This window comes from Parus major, chromosome 4, assembly GCF_001522545.3.
Source record: "Parus major isolate Abel chromosome 4, Parus_major1.1, whole genome shotgun sequence".
Classification (NCBI taxonomy): domain Eukaryota; kingdom Metazoa; phylum Chordata; class Aves; order Passeriformes; family Paridae; genus Parus; species Parus major.
This window is the reverse complement of record NC_031771.1, coordinates 1143143-1167779: the sequence shown is the minus strand read 5'-3', so window position 1 is coordinate 1167779 and position 24637 is coordinate 1143143. Positions and strand designations below refer to the sequence as shown.

Here is a 24637-nt window from a genome sequence, read left to right as displayed (position 1 = left end):
GCTTTATAATAGAGGCTCCATTTGACCAACCTCACTGGGATAACTTTGGCCACTGCTTGCTGGAGTACAATTAACATTTAACCCCTCCATTCTCCCTGACCCAAGCAGAGAGGACTCGTTCCCGGGGCTCTGTTAACAAACACTCCTGAACCACAAAGATGACCCTGCATCCAGGGACTCATCCATGCCACAGGAGGAGGCAACACACAGAGGAAGGGATTTCCAGCCCGGACTTCTGGGTGTGCTGCTCTTCTACAGCCCCCAGCTGCACGAGGACAGGACCAGTTCTCCTGGGCAGGGTTCCAGCCCTGCCTGTCACGTGTGCTGCAGTCCCACTGTGTCACAGGCCAGCTGTGCCCAGGGAGCACTGGGACCATTCCCGTAGTGGGAACTGTGCTGGGGACAGGACATGGCCTGCAGTTAGAAGTGCTCAGAGGTGTTTTCCTCCCATGAGCCACACAGGCATAAAAAGGAGCACTGAGTATTTTCCTGAGGATAGCAAGACCTGCTCATCCTGGAACTCATTATGGTGTTTGGGGATTCTGGTAAAAGAATCAGTAATTCTGGTAAAAAAAACTCTTCTCCCTGCCCTTCTTGGTGTACCTTAGCAGTGATATAAATTCAGATGATGGTTCTTTAGGACTCGCTCTTGTTACCTCAGAACCCTCTAGCTTTTCCAGCCACACGTGGAATATTTGGTCTGTCTGGGCTTGGAACGGGACACAGGTGTAGAGAGACACAAACTTTCACTGCATGTGAGAGAACTGGAAACCAGCGAGGAACCAGCTCTGATCTTGTGGAATCATGGGAACCAGCAGTAGCAGAGTATGAAATGTCATTATTCTGTTAAATGAGACTATTAATTCAGCTCGGGATCCTATGGCCAGTGCATAATGTGCAGTACTTAGTTCTGCTCACGCAGTCCTCGCTAATGCTCTGGGAACACTGTGTGCCCTAGGAGGGACGTGAAGGACTGCGCCAGAAATTACTACTGATCTTAACACCACATCCATATGGCTGAGGGGCCTGTTAGCCTATACAATTCATTGAGGATGTTTCCATCTGTGAATAGGTCCCATTATACCCTAATTGTGTCAGATTAAATGTATTTTTAAAATATTTGCACAAGTTAATATTTATAACAGATATTAAGCCTTATCCAGCCCTGTTTCTGGTTTCCCCCCACCTGAGTTGATTTCTCTGGCTATTTTGGAGGGTGGAGGTTGTCCCATGTGAGCACCAGACACTGGGAGCCATACTGTCTTTTATTTTTGTTGGAACAAAATGTTGTGTAGGGAAATAGAAGACAATGCCTACAATAAACACTTGACCTCAGTGAGGTGCAATGGAAAGAACTGGCACAGGTGGGAGCAGTTCTGACCCCCTTTGGCTCCCTGCCTGGGGCTGCAGGGAAGCACAGCTGTCTGCAGTGAGGGGTAATGTCCATATCCCATCCAGGTCTGGACTGGCCATGGGCACAGCAGTGATGGGGGGTTATTGCCTTCACCTGAGCACAGGGGCTCTGCCACAGTGAAAACCAGAGTGAACAGGTGAAAACAGCCTGACCGGGAGCTGGCATCCTACCAATTGCTGAGCAGCAGGAAGTCAAAAGGGAGAAGCACAGGTGATTCCCTTTTTGGCTGGGGCTGGGAACGCCTGCATCCTACATGTCGGAAAGCTGCTGCACAGCAAGGCAGGAAGAGGACTGAGCGGCTGAGAGAGCTCAGTTTGTCCTGGGGGCTGGGAGTTCCTTCAGCAGCAGCAGCCGCCCCCTACTCTCCTCAGTTCGGTGCATCTCAAAGGACAGCTGGCTTCTGAGAGGTGAGCTCTTTGTACTTTTGCCTTTTCACACTACTGACCAGTGTTATGTGAAATGGGAAATATTTGAGTCAACATGCTGGCTCTTAACTTACAAACCCTATCGAATTATCCTTTTAATTGGTCCCCTTGTCTCTGAACAATGTTTTTTTCCAAGTGATATGTGATCACCATGTAGGATTCAGATTGAGGATGAGGCTTGGAAAATTGGTCCTTAAACCCACACTTGCATGCTGACACCAGCTGCCAAGCTCTGCAGTGGCTCAGCACTCAGCACAAGCACTGCCCCTTACTTTAGTGAGCAATTGAGCTTTGTGGCCAAATGACACCCCTGTCTGCATTGCCACAAAGGCTCTGGGAAGGCTGCTTAGTGAAGAGCACCACAGAAAGACCTTAGTGTCACTTCTTAGTTAGAAAGAGAACAGAAATGCTCAACACAGCCACAGCATATTAAGCTTTTCTTAAGTGACCCTAAAATACACGTGAGACTGAGCTGTAGCTTCCAAACACTCTGCCTTTGCTGACAACAGCTTTTTTTTAGATTATTATCTTTCTCAGCAGAGGAAGAGAAAGTGGTACAATAAAAATAACAGTAGTAAAGGTAGCCATAGCAAGTAACAGTAACTCTCTCCTCCCTCTGGTGTTCAGCCACTTGCTTCCATGTCATCAGACAGGTCACTTAAGTTCCACACACCTTTCTTAGCACTCATTCAGACAGGCAAAGGGATGTTTTGCACAGTTCCATGCCTCTGACCAAGTTCTGGGCCTGTCTGACTCAACAGTTGATGCAATTTGTGTGTACCTGTGTACACAGGGGTTTGTGTACATCAGTATTTGTGGGCAGCTTCTGTGGGAGAAACACCTGGGGTGGTTGTCAGGGGTATGTTTTAAATGTGAGTTTGGACTTTGTGATAACACAGACTGTCTCGGGTTGTTGCATTTATCTGTTTGTCTGTCTGGTAGAACACAGTGAGACAAAGGTGAGGTGTAACCTGCAGGTGTGGCTGAGGCACACCTTGCAAAGGGTGAGCACCCAGTGAGTTCCAGAGTTAGATGTGTGTGGGCAGTGGGACTGCTGGATGAATTCAGCTGGGAGAGGAGTGGCTGGGCTGGGCACTGCTGGGCTGTTCTGCCAACACTGAGCCAGTGAGATATGACAGTGGTTGCTGGGTCAGGTGTAATTATGAGCTTGTTGCCTGTTGCTTTTGAGGCTTGCACTGCTAGAGGGAAGCACAAGCGTGCCATGCCAACAGGAGGCACTGACACTCGGTGTGGCAGTGTGTCAGCCCGAGCACTCGAGTGCGTCCTCTGAGAGCACTGACGGTGCCGGATCGGCTCGCATGCTATTCAGATATTTATTTTGTGTTTGCTTGAAGAATCAGGCCAATGTTTTTGAAAGCACATTTAACTATACCATATGCCTACTTAAATCATCCCTATCAAACAAGTTGTGGGTTGCTGCTCTGGTTCATTCTGTTCTGTTTTCCCTCCCTTCCCAATGTGTTTATGTGTATTTATCCAATTTGCTCTGTTCCTCGTGCCAAATGGCAGGTCTGAGATCCCAGCCAGGCAGGGGCAGCTGTGCTATTGTTGGTGTCTGACAAAACAGAGGTCATGGGCTGGGCCTGCAGCTCCAGCTCTAATGACAGCTTGTGTTGGACATTATGGGGCAGTCACAGTGTAATCAGGGCTCCTGGGCCCTCAGAAGTAGGAATAAACCTTAACTTGCCCCTTGGTAACTAAGAACTCAAGTCTCACTTTTAAGACAAAATTCCTGTGCAAATTAGTCTCTTGCAAAATAGTGTGCTGCTTGTTTACTTTATTGCCATAGCTCCTTCCTCTGTCTGGAAAACACCCAACTTTAAACAGCCTCACCACAAAAAGCCAAACCTGAAAGACCAAGCAACAGCCTAGCTGGAAGAAAGGGTCTCTCCTGCATGATCCTAGCTGTTCTCACTTGTAAGACTGATGAGAGCTATGAGCTGTGCCAACCTAGGAAGCGACTGCCCACAGAAAGGAGTAGGCTTTTGTCCTCCATGGGAGGGGACTTGTCCCTCCCTGGAAGGCTGTTCCAAGTCCAGCCCAGCAGCTCCAGGCAGTGACACAGCAAGGCACACTCATTTCCAATGCCTTCTGTTCAGCAAGAGATCAATCTGCAGGGCTTGGGAATTCTTCACTTTCTGCTCCTTGGGCGGCCTGACACTTTATCCCCTGTCCTGCTGCCTTTCAGCCCAGAGGGCAGGAGTCTCTAAGCTACTGAAAAGGGTGTTCCTTGGAGCTGCAGGCCAGCTCTGAGGCACCAGAGCAGGCTGCAGTGGCCGGGCAGCTGAGGAGGGCAGGCACAGGTCCCTGGAGCCGCTCGGAGAGCGCGCAGCTGCCGCGGGGCTGCCTGGCTCCGGCTGCGGCACTGCCGGGCTGCTCGGCACGGAAAAGGGAGCGCTGGGGAAACAGCGCATCTGTCACCCACACACAGCCACAACCTCCACTCAGGGCAGCACCAGATGTGTTTATTCGAAGCATGTACTAACTAGCTACTTAATGGCTTACAATTATTAGCCACAAGTTAATTAGGCAAACGTATTCACCATCAGTCACCTTCCAAAGCATCGCTGCTTCAACACTGCTTTTACTTCCAGAGAGCCTTTATCAAGCACAGGAAACGGGAGGGGGAAACTACGAGTTCCATAAAGGAGCTGCAGTAAGAAATAAATGTGTGAAAGGTGTTCATGGTGTCCTAAAGAATGCTAGAGTGCAAAGGTAATGCCTTAGCTGAGTGCTTCTCCATGCTGCCAGCACAGTAGCACAGGGGAGGAAGCAGAGAGACTTAAGAGCCTGCAGCTGATGGGGAAGAAAAGGGAAGTAACGGTGGAAAAAAATATTCCTTGGTATAGTTAAATGAAATTTGCAAGGACTGGCTCCCCTGCTGCTGCAGGTATGTGCCTGGGGGTGCAAGCACTTGCTTGGCATCTTGCCTGCATGATCAGTTTGGGATCACCACTGTCCCAAGGGAACAGCCTGGTTCCCCAGGATAGGAGACTCAAGAGCAGTTTGTCAGTTCCTGGCTCCCAGGTCACAGGCAGCAGTGAAAGGAGTAAAGGCACAAGAGACTATCTGTGGGTAGCAGGGACAGTCAGGATCCCTGGTTAGGAGCCTGCCATGACAACCACTCTGTGAAACACCTTCCAGCTGCTTTCCAAAGGGACAGCTGTCTAGAAACCCAGTGAGGTAATCTGAAGGATGGAGCCCACAATCCATTCATTTTCTCTGTGCCTGTTTGCTTTCATGTGTCCACGCTCTTCCCCTTAAATCTGGTGCTGGTATTAATAAAAATGACACTTGGAAAATGGAAAGCAATATTCAAGGTACTGCTCTTCCATTGTCATGGAAACATCTTGCACCTAAAAATCCTAGAGCCCCCAGAGCTGAATGTGAGGCGTGTGATGGGTAAAACAGATTACCTCCTGCATTGCTGTGTTCTTTGTGCCAAGTGAGCTGCCCTGGACTCCATCAGCTCCTTGGAAACTGCAGGTAACCAAGAATTTGGCAATACAGGAGAAGTCATTTTCCTTCCTACCACCCAGAAAAGAATTCCTATTGAATCTTTGCTCTTTTAAGTGCCACCAGCTGTTTGTGTTGGACAGGATGTAGGAAGCGATAAATGGAAGCTGAAGACAGCAGCATTTGAATGGAGGGAAAATAAGGTCATTAATTGCAGCATTGTGGATGGCTCCACCTTGGCATGCAAGCTAATCATCAAGTTGAGATACCTGGGAGAGAAGTTTGCCTTACACTCAGGCTTAGGCTGGGATTTGTCTTTTTTGGCTTTATTATTCCTTAAGCTTCCAAGCCCAAGGAGAAGGACGCTGCACGCTTCTGTCCTAGCAAAACCTGAGTTCAAGTGCAGGATGCACAAAGATGGAAGCTGGCCAGCACTCCAGCTGCATGAAAAATAGACTTCTGTAGTTCCCTGAACTATTTTAAGAACAAAGACAATTCCTCAGCCTGTTGGTTCAGTTTGAATAATCCACTGCCTAGCCTACATCCATCCTTTCTTGCCTGGCTTAGAGGAGAGTCCCACAAGATGGGATGTTTGTGGTAGACACCAATAAATCCAAAATGTTACTGTGATATTCCAGTGAGAAATGAGACTTGAAACCGACTGAGATGGCAGTAGTCACGTTCACTAGGAAGTATTTCAGTAAAACAGGGTTTGTTGTGCTAGTTTAAACGGTAGTTGCTGTCACCCAGTCACCTAATAAAAGCAAATTTGTCAGTGTTCAGGCACTGGTTTTGGTGCTGGGCTTTCCATGCAAGGCAGAGGGGGTTTCACCAATGGCTCACCAGAGCAGAAGGCAGCTGGAGGTGAAGCCAAGCCTATGGACAGAGTGTTCCAAATGGAAACTCACAGAACTTAGAGCAGAAGTGAGAGAATAAAAGTGAAGCTAGCAAGGAATGTAGACTTGTAAAATATCACTGTTTTTCCTGTACTAGTGTTCAAAGAGACAGGGACTCTGATTGCTTTCCAAGACACAATGACTATGGAAAAATGTACAGTAACAGAGAGGTCACAGCCACCCCTGGTTTGGTTTGAATCTCTGGAGCTGTGGCAGGACAACAAATCCAAGTCTCAGCTAAAAAGAGGAACTGCTTTTCTCAAATATTCTGAGACCTTACAAATGTGACTTTTAAATGGGCAATGCAGTAGAATCAGTCTTGTTTACTAATCAGCTTGATTGTGTTGCTACACCTGCCATCACAGTGCATAAGTGATCTCTCAAAGCAACTCAACCTGGGTTGGCCTCCTCACCTTCCTGCAAGGTGTATGTGTCCTTTCCCTTTCTGCTTTATTTCAAACTTGTAAGGTGTTTTATAAGGCATTGGTTGCTTGTGTGAAAATCATGAATAATTGTCAGCTGTTAGCTGATCAAGAGCCTTGTAAGTGGGCTGAGTTTGTAAGCAGACTATGGAGTTTTGCACTTAGAAGCAGCATGACAAGAAAGGAATTTAAATGGCACAGGCAGCACAGTCATGTTGTCACCCAACCTAAGGATGATCCATCCATCTGCTACAGGGTACTGTGGAAAAGCAGACTTGGGAAAAAAAGGCTTGGTTAAATCTGCAGCTGGCACTTGGGAAGCTCCAGACGCAATGCAGCCAACAGCTGGGAAGGAAGCAGAAACACACTGTGGCGGAAGTCCAGGAGAGCAGGGGCTCACTGACCCAGCATCCTGGATACTTTGGCATTTTATCAATTCCACACTCTTAGTGTTGCTCTGCATGTGAAAACTGCTAACTCATCAGGCAACAAGAAGTGTCTCCAACTAGGAGAAGATACAATGAGACCTGTTCCCAGAGTCTTGACTGTTCACCCAGAAGCCAAGCTGCAGGTTTAAAAGTCACCCAGCAAACTACCTCGGGCTGCTTGTGTTGTCTTAATTCCACCCAAAAGAGTGCTCCAAAGGAACAGAGTGGTTGTTGCTACCTGAGTGATTAATATCATCTCCACTACATGAGGAATTACTGGGAGATATCCGGCGCTAGTCTAGGATGTGCCAGTGGGAAGTCAGGAGTTCAAGAATGTGTGTATCTTTCATAGCTGTCTGTCTTGTGCACAGTAAACTGCTCAGCTCTGGGCCAAAGCTCCAACTCCTTCAATAGCAGGTCAGGGAATTGTGTTTCTCCTGGTAACTTGGGAAATGAGTTTTCCTGTGACCCTGTAGAACTCCAGCTGTATTGTACTGAGGTGCATTATCCACACTGCAGTTCCAGGGTAGCAGCTGTCTGCTTCAGTAACACTCAGCAGTGAAAGGAAAAATGCATCATGTGCAATTCACTTCCCAGCTTTAACCTCTACCAACGTGTCACGCACTTCACACGCGTTTGGCAGGACCAGCTGTTGATGTACTCTGGGACAAACTGTGTGTGGGAAAGCATCTACAGCATCAGCTTTTAGGGAGCTTCATACTGGGACCTGATTTGCTACTGCTCTGCTGTTGTACAGTAACTGCACTGAAATACCTGGCCTGGGGAGGAGGGGTTTTAACCCGACCGACTGACATTGATGACCAAATCCATTCCCTTCCAAGTGTGGTGGTGCTGAGTGGTTTTAGCTAAGCCAGGAGCTGCAGAGCTGCTGTGCTGGGCGCTTGCACACCCCCAGCAGCTCCCAGCTGAGCGCTGCTGCTGCGCTGTGGGACACGGGGGCCTGACACCCTGCTGCACACAGCACAACGCATGTGTCACACGGCTGTGTGAAAAGCAACGTGGGGAAACACAGCGAGTACTGAATGCCTCGCTCTGCTCCACACGTGTTCTCCCTGCCAGCCATGACACAGCTCGGGAGGCACACCCTCTGCCCCAACCACCCCACTGGGGTCAAGCACTGAACGTTTTTCCTCTGTGGCTTTCCAACTTCCCTCCCCCGGCCTGCTGTGTAACACACAAACCAGATGTGCATTTGGAGCTTTCCTATCCATCCCTCAGCCCAGCTGAGGCGGCTCCTTGCTGCTCAAGTCAGAAATGGACGTACAGACAAGTCATCTATACAATGTGCTTAGCTCTTCAGCTCCTGAACTGCCACAGATAAATGCCAATGCAGAACTGCTGTGCTTCCTATCGGATTAGCATTAGCCTCATCTCAGAAAGTCTCTGGGAAGAACTACTTGACAAATGGGGAGGAAGCCAACAGCCAAAGCCTCGGCCCTCCCACAGGACCCAGATCTGATGTGCAGTTTTCTGACTTCAGATTAGCTTAGGGTCTTCAGAAATCTGCACAATGAACTCCAAGTGATCATAAGGCCCTGAGGCACGTTTGAGTTTGAGAGAAGGAGAGAAAGGATTAGTTCTCCAAGGGCCAGAAGTAATGTGCAGCCCTGGCCAGTGACACTGAGAATAAGGCCAGAGCTGCAGTTTAGCCCCAGTGCTGGAGCTGTTAATTCATTGGATCAGGATGTGTGGAGCAGGGGTACACATCCTGACACCTAATTTTAATAATAGCTTGTAAGTGTCAGTGGTAATGTCATCTTTTTAACAGTGGGCCTGAAGATGATCCAGACGAGAGCATATTATGCCCTGTTAAAACAGCTAATCTGCATAAAACTTATGACAAGCCAGATCTTTTCAGTATTTCATAAACTGGCTGAATATTCATTTTTAAGGCACTGTCCGAATGGGTTTGGTCACAGATGACTACTCCAGCCCACTCCAAAGCTGGCATATACACCAGGGAAGTAACACAAAAATGGGGGAAAAATGCAACAACAAACCAACCCCTGTAGAAGCAACAAAGTATTGCCCTCAGCCAAACCCCTCCCCATTCATGTCAGCTACAATGATGCCAAATTCCAGCAAAACATGGGCTGGCATTTGGTTCAGTACTTACTGGCCACTTTTGTACAGGATCGGTGCAGGGCAGAGCAAAAAATCAGATTCTACTGTTTTAGGCCTTTCATCTGAAAAAAACAAAAAACTCAAATCACATGAGTTGACTATGCTGTGCAGCTTGCATGAGGAGCTGCCATGTGAACGTGCTTTGAGGTCCCTCCATTCCAGTGCTCCTCACTGGTCTGTCCTGGCTGGAACTGGTGCAAGGCAGGCCCACGGTAGGGAACACAGAGCCCCAGAGCCGGCTGTAAATGCTGGGTGACCCACATTACAGCACTTCGGTGAGCTACTCGAGTCAGCTTGTGCTCCTCCAGAGACATTTCCTAGAATCAACACTGTCTTTGTGGAGAGTGAGAACACTATTAGTAGTTTCCCAGTAGTTGGAAGATGAAGGTTTGTTTCTAGCTGGCTCCATCCTTGTGTGTTGCATTACAGAACTGTTTTATTAGCTGTGACTTTTTCTCCAGTGTTCCTTCTGGTTTTGAGTCTGTGTGATTTACAAACCTCTTACACTTGCAAAGCGCCTATCTGTAAAGCACATGAAGCATTTATTTGTGGAGCCTTGTGTCCAGTACAGCATTTAAGTTCTGCAGGTGTGAGGAGGGGAGGACAGAGCTTTTTTTTTGCCTCACATGTTTGGTGAACTGGGGAAAATTGGGCTCCTGTGTGCAGAACCATCCGCCCAAACTTCCCCACGGCAGGACTGATCATCTCTGTGCAAGGACTATTTTGTGACTGTGGGGTGAGAGCAGATAAGTGATCTGCCAGATCAACTTGGAGATGACTCTGTCCTGCATTTCAGAACAAGCAGACAGACAAGCGGTTCAGGGGCAGCTGAAGAAGGAGCTGTTGGCATAAATGAGCTTTTCATATGTGCTATAATCTGCACTGACTGCTTGGCCTAGATTTGGGGCTAGTTGTGAGGTGGGGAAGAGGGATTAGCACATTGCCATATGTTTTTGTCTTAATGGTATGTTTCATAGATTATTTTTCTATCCCACAGCTCCATTTGGCAGGTTTCCTTTCTAGCATTTGGTAATGGTTCTTTATAAATGCAGAACGTGAAAGATGCCAAATGCATCCTTTAAAAGCAGGGGAATTGACACAGTAAGGGTGTGCTCAGAGGCTGGTCCCAAAAAGAGCCCAGACTCTCAGTGAGGCGAACTCCAACACCAGCAGATCCTCACTTAATTGAGGGTTCTGCAGAGGGACTGCAGGAGAGTGCAGTGACACGGGGATGGCTGTCCTTCTCTTGGGACCATCTCCTTCCTCCTGCTACTGCTCCAGGTGCCCTGCCTATCTTCCTGTTCATCCTGGCTCCGCTGATCCCCTTCAGGCTTCCTTGAAGCAGGCAGTCAGGATCCAGCACAGAGCTGTGGAGAATGACCTTGTGTGCTGCAGGAAAGACCACTTGCTATCTCCCTGTTCTGTTCCTGTCCCCAGCCGCTCGCTGTTGTCCGTTGCTGAAGATGTGGACCGGGGGGATGTAGAAGGCCCTGGCAAGACCCCATAGAGCAGATTGTGTTTTTATAATCAATACATCACTGTGCCATTCCCCTACCCTCATGTGCTTCAGCACACCCCTTTCTGAAGCCAAGAAAAAACAAGCAGCCCAGAGCTGTAGTTGGCAATTCTCACATCAGATGGTAGCAAGTGTTTGTGGGCAATGGCAAGCAGAGGTGACAATTGTAATGGAAACTGAAGGGAAATTTATACAAGTGAAATTCACTTACACAGGCTGCCTGCATCCAGAACTACTGGGTTATCCTTTTATTCTGACAAATTATTGTAGGTATTTAACAGGCAGGAGAGACTGGCAGCCAATTCCAGTATATATCCAGTATATCCTTCCAGGGTAAGGAAGAAACTGCACTGGAAAGACAAGCTTGATTGTGTAGGAATTTTAGACAGGATAATACAGAAATCAGACAGTAGGCAGGGAAAAAAATCAGTCGTAGTTTTTCTTTCAAGTTCCTTTTTTGGTTGTTTTCCAGTCTGGCTGGCTTCTAAGGAATTCTGTTTAGAGCTAGAGGTTGGATGTACTTAATCTAACCATCCACTTGAGTGTCTGGATAGAAAAAGATAGAAAGATGGAAAAGTCACATAGGAGCTAGAGGGAAGTGGCTGCACAAGGTGTCATGGTCACCATCTGAAACAGAATTTCTTTGGGCTGTGGTTGCAGTAAGCCCTGGTGCTGGGCACATGGAGCTCAGACCATGACAAAATACACAACTGTTCTGACCTGGACTTTTTCTATGCTGTTGCAGGAGGAGGACTGATGTGCCCCTGAAACCCTCAGCACACCTGGCACACCACCCAGAACAGGCAGAGACCTTGCAAAAAACAAGGTAAGTGCTTCTAGGAATTGCAATGACATGTCTTGGCCAGGAGTATTGTGCAGAAAAGGACCTCAGTCAGTACACTGCAGTGACAGGTTTGTTCATCAGCAAACATCTTCTTGCCCAAACATCAGGAACCAAACAGTTCTCACCCATGCTAATGCCCACAGCCAGGGGGCTGCCAACACCACTCACCACTCACAGCTAACGGCACCTGGTAGCAAAATGAAACCACTGAGCAGAGTGTGAAACACCTCTCCTGCCTTTACTCATACTCAGAGCTTTCCTGTTCTCCTCTTTGCTGTCTCTCCCTTTCAGTGTTCATCAGCTGAGTTAACAAGAAGCTAACTCAGTCACTTGCTCAGGATTGCAGAGGCAGAGGATGGCAAATGCCCACACTTACGGATTGTTGTTCCGTTCACTTGATAGGTACAAGTCACGCTGTCGCTTCTCCCACCAAGGGTTAAGCCACTTCCTCTGAGAACAACTTGAAACTCCTCTGGGAGGAAGAACAAAAACACAAAATCACCCAATTTCAGTAAGCCACAACAAACTGCAGTAAGTTCCACCAGGGCAATTCCATGTAGTCTGCAATAAACAAAGCACAACATAGTAATGCTTCCAACTTAGGGAGATCTTTTTCCTGAACTCTTGTAGTGAATTCTCCTTATAAATGGGCAAAGTCAAGATTTGTTCCCTAATCTTTATTGAGACAATCGAAATAGATTCAGGCTACCACCAGCATCCAGGGCTCAGCTGCACAGAAAGACGGAGTTTCTCAGTGAATGAGCAGTCTGGGACTCAGAACAAGACGACTCCCCAAACCCAAATCAGGCTCACCTGAAGTGCCAGCTGAAGGAAACATTTCTCCTTAGTACTATTTCTCTGCAAGTTGCTTAAGGGCTACACTCTCTGTGAGCTGTGCAGAGGAGGAGTGAAAAGATTCTACTAGGGCCACTGACTTGACACAGAGCATCTATTTTTCCACAAAAACATCCAAGTAACATTTTGCAACTACCTTATTTTGATTCATCTCCAACTATGTGTGGATTATGAAGCTGAGAGACAAAGCCTTAAAATTCTGTGTGACTCTTCTATTTCATTAATATATTGCTCTTGCTGCCCAAAAATGCAGTCACGTGCTTTGTTCTTACACTCCACGGATTTTGGGGCAGATCTGGGCCAAGTGCAGAGCAGACTCAGGGGAGAGGGGCAGGTAAATGCTCACCAACTTACATGTGCATTACCCAAGCTAAGGAAGCAGGCTGTGGCAGCCAGCTCCTCTGAGGAGCACAAGAAGTCAACAGAGAAATCCAACATTTGTTTAACTTCTTGAGGACTTCAGCTAGAGATGCTTTAATTTAGAGACATAGAGTTTTCCTTCAGATAAAACAGGGAAACCACAGTCCTATGTAATAACTGAGTAGTATATTAAAATTATAAAACCTTACCTCCTACACAGACACTGGATGGCTCCAAATATAAAACCTCAGTGCACGATTGTTTCAAAACCTATTGCAAAGGAGGAAATAGTCACAAACAGGTTCCACAGCACAATTTCAATGAGCAATCTTAGTTCGAAACAAATGCTTTTCCCTAGAACACACATACAGCTACAGGTTTGGTTTGCTAAGTCTGACTTTGTAGGACATTGCCTGGAGCATGCACAGCTCCTGCACAGTCAAGTCTAGGAGTTCCTAAGGCTTAGATTAGTTTCTTAAACCCCAGAGAGCCTTTAAAATATAATATGCTCAGATCCATAACCTGTTTTTCCATGAACCCCAACCCTAATGTTTAAGCCAAAAATTAATCACAAGGAGCCTGATCCAAAAGCTAATCCAGTCAAAAGCAGCCTTCCAACAATCAAGCCTGCTGGAGCCAAACGCACGTTACTGCGAGTGCTGGCACCTTGCCCTACGTCAAGAGGCACGGGAACAGTGGTGTTCCTGACGGCCTGCCTGCCGTTGGACAGGGATCTCACTTCAGCTCTCCCTGTTCTGAGTGGTATTTTTAGCAGGCATTTGTAAACATTCCGTGGCATCGGTTCAGGACCCTGTAATCACGTGCACAGCAGAGTCCTGTTACTGTCCCCTCTCTATCTCTGTTTGCCAGGTCTGTGTCTGCTGCAGAGCTGCCCTGACTTCCTAGCAATGTCCCTTTGTCTTACTTTTAACTCCTGCCTTCCTCTCGATAGGAATCTTTACGCTCCATGATGTTTCCCAGTGGTTTCTGTTGCTACATATCCAGGCCCAGCAGAAACTATCATGTAGTCACTGTTCTGACAAGAAGCACGCCAAGTTCCAAGAAAGAGAGCATCCTGCCTCAGTGAACACTTCCCATATTGCCTCCCTCCCCACAAACTGTTGTGCACAAATTAATTTTTTAGTGCTTTAAAACCCATGTTAAATATCAAGCAGTATTTTTACAAACTGGATGCATTTGCATAAGACACAGCAACAGAGATCTTAGGAAAGAATGTAGCCCAGAGTTCAGTGTAAGCCAGGCAGTTCATATTAGCTGAGAATCTCGCTTCCAAAAAAGGGCTTTAGCCTTTTGATTCCTATTGCAGTGTGGAGAGAAGTTGCCTGTGGCTTGTTTGGAGGCTGGGGAATATTTTGTATAGCCTTTTATTCCTTTGCTGTAAAAGCATGTTCAGTTTTTTTTCACTAAGGAGTCAGATAAACAGCTCAAGTGAAACTGAGACTGGAGGCCAGCTTTAGGTGAAGCACAGATCCAGCAGGTGGCACAGAATTCGGTCTTTTTGTTTTTAGAAGGAGAACCTTGCAATCCCTGGCTCCATTTGCCCAGTGCCTAAGGAGGGGTCAGTGGTACGAACTGGAGGTCAGGGAGAGGAGAAGACAGTGTGGGAGAGAACCTGACTTCTCTTGCAAAGCAGTAGTCCTCTAATTTCATTGCACCCCAGGGTGAATTTTCTAACACTGTGCTTCCAAGTGCAATATAAATCAGGAAAAAGCTACCTGGATATATGTTAAGACCACGACAAACAGCGTGCAAGGAGAGATTCTGAGAAGTGATGTCATCCACTTCATCTCCAGAGGCCCACACCAAATATAGGACTCTGCTCCTAGGCTCACAAAGGCTTTTCTCTCATTCCCTGCCCTACCCCTCCTCCCAGTGCTGGCTTGCCCAGAGAGAACCGATTCCCCAAAAACCCAAGTGCAAAATAGAGCAGAAACCTGTCAGCCTTTGTCCTGATGTCTAGCAGCTTCAGAAGTGGAAAGCTGTGGTAAGACTACAGGGTGTTATTTGTCTTCTGAGGCGACCTGTGCAGTGTGGGACTGGGTCCAGATGGAACCAGAGCCAATCGAGGTGAAGTGGCCACAGCTCTGAGCTCGTTAACAAAGGTGTGGCTGCTGGGACAAGACAACGCAGTGGGGCTCTGTTCTTAGGTAGTCAGTCTCTTGGACCGCAAGAAAATGGGACATGGAATCCAAGCCCCAAACATCCACTTGTTCAACAGCACCACAACTGACTGCTGTAGCTTCCTCTTGTGCAGGACTCGCTCCATTGCTGCCCCACTGCAGCGGTGACAACCACATGTGCTAGGTTTTAAACCCTGGTGTACTGGAGGTCGGGGTCTCAGAGCAGCCAGCACAAGAGGCAGTGGCACGAATGCAGCTTGCGCTCCACGCCGACTCTGCTGCCAGGCACTGCTCTGCAGGAGGGCTGGATGCAGGGCAGCCTCCCACCCCTTCAGTGAAATCCTTTCTGATGGCTGTTGAGTGGACCCTGTGCAGTTTCTGTAGCATCTCTCAGGAAAGCAAGTTAATCCTTTCAGCACACTTCTGAGAGCAGAAGTAACCAGAGGAGAGGCATCCAAGATACCCAGGGGGCACTCACAAGCCCACTCTCCCTTGATGCAAACTCGCTGGCACACATTGGGTCCTACCTACCCAAACAGGCTTTTCTTTGCTCAAAGGGTCGCTTGTCAATCAGCTGCTGGGAGCACCATGGCCATCCCAACTGGTGCTGTGGAGCTTTAAACCCCCTGTCTTTAGGCTATTTCAGTGGCTTGCAAGTAAGCACACATGTAAATCTTCTTAAAACAGTTGTAGGCAGTTCATTTATTAGGTCCACTTATCCATTACCAGCTTTCCCATGGGGCCCCACTTTTCATCTAGCACATTTTTCCCAGACCAACCTGGTTGTTAATTAATACATAAAACCTGTATCTGTGTTCATGGCACTTTCCATGTGCTTCCCTCAAGAAGGTTCCTGAAGGCTCCCACAAACTTCAATATTTCTAAAGCAGTGGGTTCCCATTTTTGTCATTACTAACACATTTCCTCCCACTGAATCTGTTGGAGAAACACTGCCTGTCTCTGACCTGCAGGTGTCTGAAGTGACCACACACTCGGGTTTTGTCAGCCCTGAGCTGCAGAAACACCCCACACCCAAATTCTGCCATCAGCACTGGAAGGGCAGATGTCCCTGCAGCACACTGCACAAAGGCAGCCAACTAACAGGCTGACATCACGCTCCCCACTGCTCATGGTCTTTACCTATTCCACCTCTGTTTATCAATTTTGCTTTGTCAGAGATCCTTCCCCTGCTTTGTGCAATGTTTCTTCCTGTGGAAAATGTGCTTTGTGGATCTTCCAGGACCTCTTTAACCTGTCACAGGCCAGGCCTGGCTCTCCCTGGACTCTTTTTTCAGCTTTGCTGCTGCCTCTTTCAAGTTCCAATTGTTTAACAGCAAAGCAGGATGGCTCCTGCATCTTTTGGAGCATTTGGCCTGCAATACCCTCAGCACGTGCTGTGGAACAGAGCTGTACCGGGCCGCACAGTGTTACACAAACAACAACTTTCCCTTCCAGGACTCTAATGAAGGTTGTGTTCCGTGAAATTGTGAGAACAATGCACTAGTAACAAGCCGTGAGCAACCCAACCGTACAGGGGCAATTAACAAAATACGCTAAGTGTCAATTTGTCTTGCAACCTCACTCGGTTTCGCTTAGCCCCATATGCAGTTCCAAAGTTTTTGGCAGCAGGCAGCACCATAAATCATAACTTGCATGGCATCTGTTCCTGCCCAGAACCGCACAGTGCTTACAGGATTTGGGTAAGTCATCATCCCAGCTGGATCCTTCGCTGAACCACCGTAATGATCTCAAGTCTTGCAAGTGCTCTGTGGCTGTGCAAAGTGTTTGCTTCCTGGGACAGAGGTCAGAATAGCCAGGGACTGCTGGAAGGTGACAGCTGCTGACACAGTTTGGTCAGACTTGGCACGCTAATGACTCTGAACAGCTAAGGATTTCTAGGGCCACCAGTGGCCTTTCCTCCCTATGGATCCATTCAAACTTGCACCTCTGTTTACATCAGTGTTCACCAGAAGGTGACCCAAATCAGGCTGCTGTGGGTTTTGGGGAAAGGCAGCGTGAGTCTCTGACCGGAAGTCTATGTCCTGCAACAGAACAAATGCATCCAACTTGCTATTTCCCAAACCTCTTTTTAAAGAAAAGAAAATATTCATCCTCAAAAACTCATCTTTGTTCTACTGCTGTACGACAAGGCTCGTGCAAAACCCGCTGACAGCACAACAGGATTGCTTCCACACTTTGTGTGTGCACAGATAACGTTCCTGCAGTTTTATCTCCTGATGGGCGCAGTCCATGGACACACTGCCAGCCAAACCGTGCCCAGAGATGGCAGCACAGCCCTGAGAGCCCCCTTGCACGGCAGCCTCAGAGCTGCAGGCAGTAGTAGCTTTTCTGTGGAGACTCCTTTTCTTCCCCCCTCCCTCCCAAATGAGGAGTCCGTAATTTTCACTAGGAATGCTGCAAACAGAAGAGCTGGTGGGGGCAATTGTAACCTCAAGGAAAACAGAGCTAGAAACTAAACACTGTTGATGGTGTGGCACGCCATGAGATGTGCCTTCTTGTACTGGTGCCAAGCTCCTCCCTCAGGTAACCACAGAACCGACCTCATCAAGAGCTGCATCTCTCATCAGGATACGTATTTCAAGACACAGTGGGAAGCATGCTCATGCACTTGTCACTGCAACACATGGATTGTCAGTGTGATAAATTTATGGCAAACTGGGGGCAGTAATGGAAGGTAATGTCTGAGAGGGCCCATATAACATGAGGAGTGTTTAAATCTACCTTGAGCATTCCGTGCCTCGGCTGGATCTGTGGATGCAGGCAAAGCCTTAACCACTGCCAGCTGTGGGCCCTTCCTTGATGAGGAATTGCCTGCACCTTTGGGCTCCTGGTTTAGCTGCTCAGGAATGCCACTACGTGCGGGGCAGCTATTTAAATGGTAGGCAGCAGCAGGGTTCCTGCATACACAGGTGGAGCAGGGCATGCAGATGGGGACCAGAAGCCCAGACCAAAGCTGTGGAAAGCTGTCCCAGCCTGTAGAACACTGCTCTGGAGCCAGGCCATTCTCTGGTGAGTTAATGCCTTCTGAAGCCCCATCCCAGCTTGGGGCTGTGCGGCTCCTCAGAGCAATGGATGATGAAGGCAGCGTTGTGCTGGTGCTGGGTTAGCTGTGTCCAGCTGAACTCACCCAGGTGCTTGGTTAAGTTCCTAAAACTATTCTGCTTCATTCCTTCCAATTGGCTGAATTGGGACTGGGCTTACCCCGTGTTTCCATGTGGGTTTGTTTTTCTATGAGTCACTTAGAAGTATTACTGGCAGCTTGCTTCCTTTTTTTTCAACTCAAAACCCTTTTTTTTTCCCCACTACTGCTAAGAGTAGAAAGGAAAGAGAAGTAAAGCAGGAGGTGTATAATTGGTTTACTGAACTCACTGTTTTTGTTCTAGACAATGAAATGCTGACTGTGCATTGAGCAGGTTTTTTTGTGCTGAATTCAGTGACTGTTATGGCATGTAAAGTCAATGTGTGTGAAACTGGGGTGATGAAGAATTTAAGGTGTAGTAGGTTGGCATTGTTACAGGTTTCTCACTCAGGAGCTGTTGCTTTATTTATGTAAATAGGACTTGTGCCCCCAGTAGTGTGGCAGAATTAGGTCTTAACAAAAAAAGATCTGGGGTAGGCTACAGTAAGAAATAAACTTAAGTAGAGTTCTTCATTTCTGTAATTACAGTTGAGAAACTTTTATCAGACTTTTTAAGTGAGAACCACCTTCACAGTCCACCTTAGGCTGTGGACAGGCCAGCCTACCCATATAGCAATTGATGTTTGAACTCCCTGAAATTGACTGTTTCCAAAGTGAGGCCTTCCATTCTTTCTAACGTTGCTTTCACATCACGTGCTTCTGCCGTGTTCAAGCAAGCTCTGTCATTAATTTCCCCAGTGCCGATCTGTGCAGAAAGGCAAGAGGCAGCAGGACCACCTCACACTAGACGGAAGGCAGTCAATTCAGGGTGACTTGGAATGAAACACATGCTTTTCAAGGAAATACCATTTTGGTGCTTCTCTCCCACAAAGTCAGAGCAGGAACTGCAGCAGTTAATATCTAATGGGCCCTACCGTTCTCTGCTGCCAAACATCTGTGCTCATGTCTACACCTTGCTGCCAAGCCTGGCCTGCTCCCTGACGCTGCTCAGCAGTTCCGTGAACAAAGAGCGAGGGGAAGGGGAAGGCTGCTACCCTGTCCCCTATCTAAGTGAAAAAAAAATCCCTGAGACATATGGTCTTGCATAAAATCACCACCCGAGAGAAGCCTGGCGCGGCGTTAGGTTAGTGAGAATATTCTAATTACACCGAGGCTGAGCAGCACCTCATTGGCAGCCACTGAGGAAAGCAAATGGAGATGACAAAACTGTGGGTCATGAGATGCGTATTTTAACAGCATCAGAACCTTTACCCCCAAATTACTAAAAACAACCCTAAAACCATTACTTACCAAGTAATGTAACTAGGAACCAAGACAAACTGTTACTTTCCATAAGAGGAAAAAAGTTGCTTGGGCTATTTATTTTTTTTTCTAATTAGTAAGAAAAGTCTGGCTCGAAGAAACTTCTCACTAAGGAGTCGCTGGATTTCATTTGGACCTGTGGCTGCTGCCTTCGGAGCCAGTTGTACAAGCACCCCTTATGTAAGAGAGCTGCCAGCCGTGCAGGGCTGGCTGACAAGTCCCATCCCAATCACAGCGCACAGGCACGCTCGCTCTAACCGCAGTCGTGTCAGTGCCGGTGCTGGCTTATCAAGCTCACTGTGCTCCAGGAGAACATTATATGGTTTGTAATATGTCAGAGAATGTCAAATTGAGGGCTGCACAGCAGTGAAGGGTAGAGCAGAAAGCATTCTATTCCAGGCCATTGATTCCTTTTAACAACTACATGCAGTAATTCCCAAAACTATCTCCTCAGTCTCAATCACATGGAAAACATAGCGCAGCGTTAGTTCTGAACCTTGCACCCAGTGCAGCTTGAGGATTAGACCGTCCAAGGGGATTAAATAGGATGACTGATTTAATCAAAATAATTCTTTTAATGATAATTTGCTGCATTTCTCCTCCCCCCACCTCCTTAAGGGTCTAATAGTTTGCTTCCTGGATTCCCAGTGCATAAACCGAGCATATTTTCTTCCTACAGGAAATGATCCAATTAAGTTGATGTATAATTGATAATGAACCGTTTAAGCTGATTTTGGCCTTGAAAAATCTTAACTGCGTCCAGTCAGCTGGCTGACCCCCCTTCATCTGCAGTGGAGGGACGACAGCACTTAGGGAAAGGGAGGGAGCAGGCTGAGCACTCTGCCCAAGAAAAGTGCAGGGAGGCAGGCTAGCTCGAGGGCGCTGCACAGGCTGGACAGCAGTAGGGATTAGTTGAAAATCACGTAGTCCCCGATTGCTGCTCAGTACCCGGGTTGCAACCTGGCCCTGAGGCAGCAGGGTTCAGACAGCGGAGCTTGGTAAGCAGTCACGTTAGAGACACGGAACCAGCGTTCTCTGGTGTCTAACCCTGGAGCACCGCTGTGGCAGCGGGGAAGTTTCCCACCCTCCCTAAACACAAATTCTGTTGCCTTACAGCAGGTACCAGCTGGAGATGCTGTTGGACCCGTGTGAGTTCAGTGATTCACCCTCCCCCAGTGCCAAAGCCAGGTCAGCCTGAGGAAGTGCTGCTGACAGCACAGCTGGAAAAGAAGGCATCAGATTCATGGAGAAAGGCTGGAGCACATCTTTGGGAAGACAATGCAGTAAGTTTTATAAACATAAAGGCTAAAATTGCTCCTCATATGAACACCTCTTGCTGACCTCAACAAAGCTGACTCCCTCTCACTAGCAGTTTGGTTTTGTCCCTTCTTGGACACCAACTGGCTGCCCAACGTGGTTTGGGGCCTTCTCTCCCTGCTGACTTGCTGTTAGTATGGCAAACAGGGACAGCTCATCCCCAAGTCTTGTCAGCAGCCTGCAGGGCCCCTCTCTGTGCTGAGCACTGGGGCACAGGCGTGGTGACAGTGAGTGTCACCACGCTCCAGATGAGAGATGACTCCATGAGGTGCCGCTGCCGTGCGCGGTTTGTGCAGTGGCTCCTTGTGGGCCCTGCAGCGCTGGCTGTCACCAAGCCGTGTAACTCCAAAGCAGCGATGCACTGCCATGCACAGCAAGTGACACAGGAGCGATCCAGCTGACATGGAAACCCCCAGGATATGGGATAGACACCCTTCACTGGTGTCCAAATGGATCGGAATGCCAAAGGGATTTTGCTGACTGCTCCTTTCAACAGGAGCAGACTTCCCTCCATCAGCCACAGAGTTTTACTGGAGACAATTGAAACTTTTGTAGCAGAGCCTGAGTCTGACGCTGGGTGAATCTAGGGGTTTTTTAGGGCTTTTGTGTGCATTTAATCCTTTGTTTGGCCTCACTGGTCCCGTGTGCATTCCTTGGATGGGTCTAAGTCAGTCCCGGTCAGCCTGGGAGTTTGCACCCTGCAAACCCTGAGGTCTCCTCTCCCCTGGTCACCCCTTCACCAGGAGACAGATCCTCGAGTATCCCAGTTTGCAACTTTTCCTGGACAAATGGGCAGCTTTATGCTGAGCCATAGGCTTTTTCCCCAGGAGGTTCAGCCAACTTTTGCTGAGAGGATTTTGCTTCAATTTACAGTGCTCTGGGTAGTGCAGCTACTCAGTTCACATGGCTTGACCTACTTTTTTTTTTTTTTTTTGTCCATTGTGCTTAACAGTGGGTTTCCCATGTAAAATGAACAAGCACTAGGAGATGTTTACCAATTCTATTTCTAATCCTTTCCAGGTAGAAATTTTAAGAAATTTTGTAACCCTAAAAGATAAAACAACTCTAGGCTTACCCTTTTTTGAACTACTTCCTTTAAAGTTCTGTATCAGTTCCTGTAGTCTTATCTGATAAGTTTTTGTGGAGTTTCCTCAGAACAAAATATATTTTAACTTCCTGTATTAAGTGCTGTCAACTTAATTCAGTATAAAAATGTGATTGTCTACATAGAGCTGTCATACACTTTAATAATGTTGCTTAGTGAGTTCCTTTAATGTAACTTTTCAAGGTACCAGCCTAGTCCAATTCTGCCTGCAGAGACAACCAGATAACTTTCACTCACAAATCAGAAGGACTTGACTTTTTAATTAAGGGTTTCATTTTCTTATCTAGTACTGATCTGCTGCATGGTGACAGAAACTGTGCCCTCCCAAAGCCTTCACCCTGTCCTGGCTCATTCACAAGGCTACACTCCGTGTAATAATCAGCCAAAGCCCATCAGTAACTGTTCCTGAGAGTGCAGTAACTTGCCTTCAGCGTTTTGCTTTTAAGCTCTAGAGTTTTGCTCAGATTTATTCACCCTGACAATGCTGTTTAGTTATGACCTTGTAAGCTAGGTATGAGCAATGCTGGCAGAGCAGGAAACTTTGCAAAGCAGCCCCCCTTCACAGGTCTGCACAGACTTTTTGACCTGGTAGTGGATGTTATTCAGCAGAAATACAGTGGGCATTTCAACCCTTCTCACTTGCCTAGTATTTTATCAGAACTAATGTCAAAACATGGCACAAGCTCTCCGGCATCTAAGCCAAAGTTACTCTAAATATTCATCTCAACTGTCTTGAATGTTAATCTGTGGGCAGGATTAAGCAGACATTGTGTATCTGTCCAGAGATAATAAATTGGAATAGTTGCTTATACTGAAAGCAACTGCAGGAGCAGGTACTACAGACAGACTGTGCTAAAACTCATCACATTTATTTTTTTTAACACTAACAAATGCAGACTAACTGCTCAGCTCTCCTGGAATGCAGTACAAATATAACAGGATAGCAAGCAGTCTCATACCTGGAGAGATCAATGTGGTAGAGGCTCCTGCTCAGCAGTTCTGGGTTCCAGTTTTGCTCAGGGGTCTTAATTGCTGGGTTGCTACCATTTCTGAATGCTTTTCAATGTTCAGTGGTGTTTCAGTGTTTTTTCTGAACAGAAATCGTTCAACAACATTCACAGAGGGTTTCACAACTGCACCTTTGACTCTGAACTTTGAGCAATACTGCTGCATGTTTGTGACCGATCTCCTTTTCATCCGGTTCGAAATTAGCTTTCCCCTTTACATCAGTGTCCCTGAGTCTGCATTCTCTAGCTAACTTGCAAACTGAAGTGAATTTATAATAGCGACTAAAAAGGAAAACTGTGACTATTTCATGTTCAATTAGGTCTACTTATCAGTGCTATAAATGTTATGAGAAGGAATTGGCATACTCACTCCAAACCCTTGCAAAGAAAACTGAGTATTAACAACAACATACCAAAATATCCTGTTAATACTGCCACCACAAATGCACTACAAAAAATCACACACACGTACACAAAATCCAACCCAACCGGAAACCCTGCTATGGATACTTCCATCCACGCTCTGTGGTAAAAGCAGAGTGTTGACATGTCCGGTGGCTGGGCTGTAAATAAACCCTGAATCAACTCAGGAGCTCAGTCTGCAGAAGCAGGCCTTGCATGTGAGCTGTAGAACTGTGTACATCAGTTTGCTTTTCCTGTCACTGCTAAGCTGTTATCCTGAAACAACGTGTTGCCATTCCATGTATCTGGTCTTGTTTTACAGCTACGGTACACCCAAATCTGGGATTTTTACAGCTGGGTTTTTTGTAAGTATCGAAAGAAGCTGGATTGAGGCTTGTGCACACACCATCTGGCATATCTCATCAGAAAAGCTTCCCTCCCTGCTGACACATAAGAGAAAGTGCTTTCAGGTTCCTGGGAGGTATGGACACGGCAGGCTGGCACTGCTTCTAGCCAGAGACCACCCAAAAACACCTTGGCTGAGAATGTGGGTAATGGGACACCCTATGGTTTATGCTAACCTTCCACATGTTTGAATGACAGACTCTTCAAGCTGAGCTCCTGAGAAACCTGAAGTGACCATACTTGTGCTGCTTCCAGAGGAGGGCCAGAGGAGCACAGAGACCCGACCCCTCGGAAGGTGCCCATCCGCAGGTCAGTGACCCTCGCTGGAGGGGAAACGCCAAACACCCATGTCTTTATTCCTCTATCATGCTTATTTGCAAAGCAGTATCCTTGGAAACATAACATCATCAGCTGGGGTTAAACACTCGGCTCTTACAAACACAGCCCAGTACTGGTACTCGGATCATTTGTACCAGCAGCATAGCTGAGTCCTGTAAGTCCCTCAAATGGCACAGAATGAGATTTTAAACAGTAAAGGTGTTAGGCAGTACCACATGGGCTGCACTGTCTTCTCAGGGGAAAATCTGTCAATGCATCAAAAGATTGCTTACCTTTCTCTAGAAAGCTCAAGGAAGATTCTGGAACTATATTTATTTTAAGTAACAGGGAAAATAAGTTGTTGCATTACAGCATTCACAAATACCACACTGCTCAAGGGAAGTGATAAATTCGTGACTGTGTAGTATCCTGTATGTGAATAGTATCCTTTTGTTATTTAAAAAAAGAAAAGGGAAATGAGTGATAGTGGGCTCTCTCAGAAAATGGATTTCATTATTGCTTTTGACTTCTGCCAGTAAGCCTGTTTGCACTGTGCTGCCTACATGCAGCAGCAGCACTGCCAACCTTGCGAAAAAGACACAGCCTCCAGTCTAAAATGAGACAAATTTTGTGTCCACAACCACAGGTGTCTTAGCACACGGCTGAAATAGTGTCAAGCCACTGATGGCAACCAAAAT

The 24637-nt window shown here is 47.2% G+C and overlaps 1 protein-coding gene and 1 long non-coding RNA gene across 2 annotated transcripts in view; one reads left to right on the top strand and one right to left on the bottom strand.

Annotated features, from left to right (window-relative positions):
• Positions 1-24637, bottom strand: part of ANTXR2 (ANTXR cell adhesion molecule 2) — a 72186-nt gene that overhangs the window by 36898 nt on the left and 10651 nt on the right. Inside the window, exons 7-9 of the mRNA XM_015623964.2 lie at positions 12992-13052; positions 11944-12039; positions 9200-9269 (exon numbers count right to left, since the gene is read on the bottom strand). Of these exons, the coding sequence (XP_015479450.1) occupies positions 9200-9269; positions 11944-12039; positions 12992-13052 (227 nt within the window). The remainder of the gene's footprint in view (positions 1-9199; positions 9270-11943; positions 12040-12991; positions 13053-24637) is intronic.
• On the top strand, positions 646-23690 carry LOC107202917. The gene is made up of 4 exons (XR_004496869.1): positions 646-1821; positions 11469-11549; positions 20502-20668; positions 23539-23690. It is a non-coding gene; the product is annotated as an uncharacterized LOC107202917 (long non-coding RNA).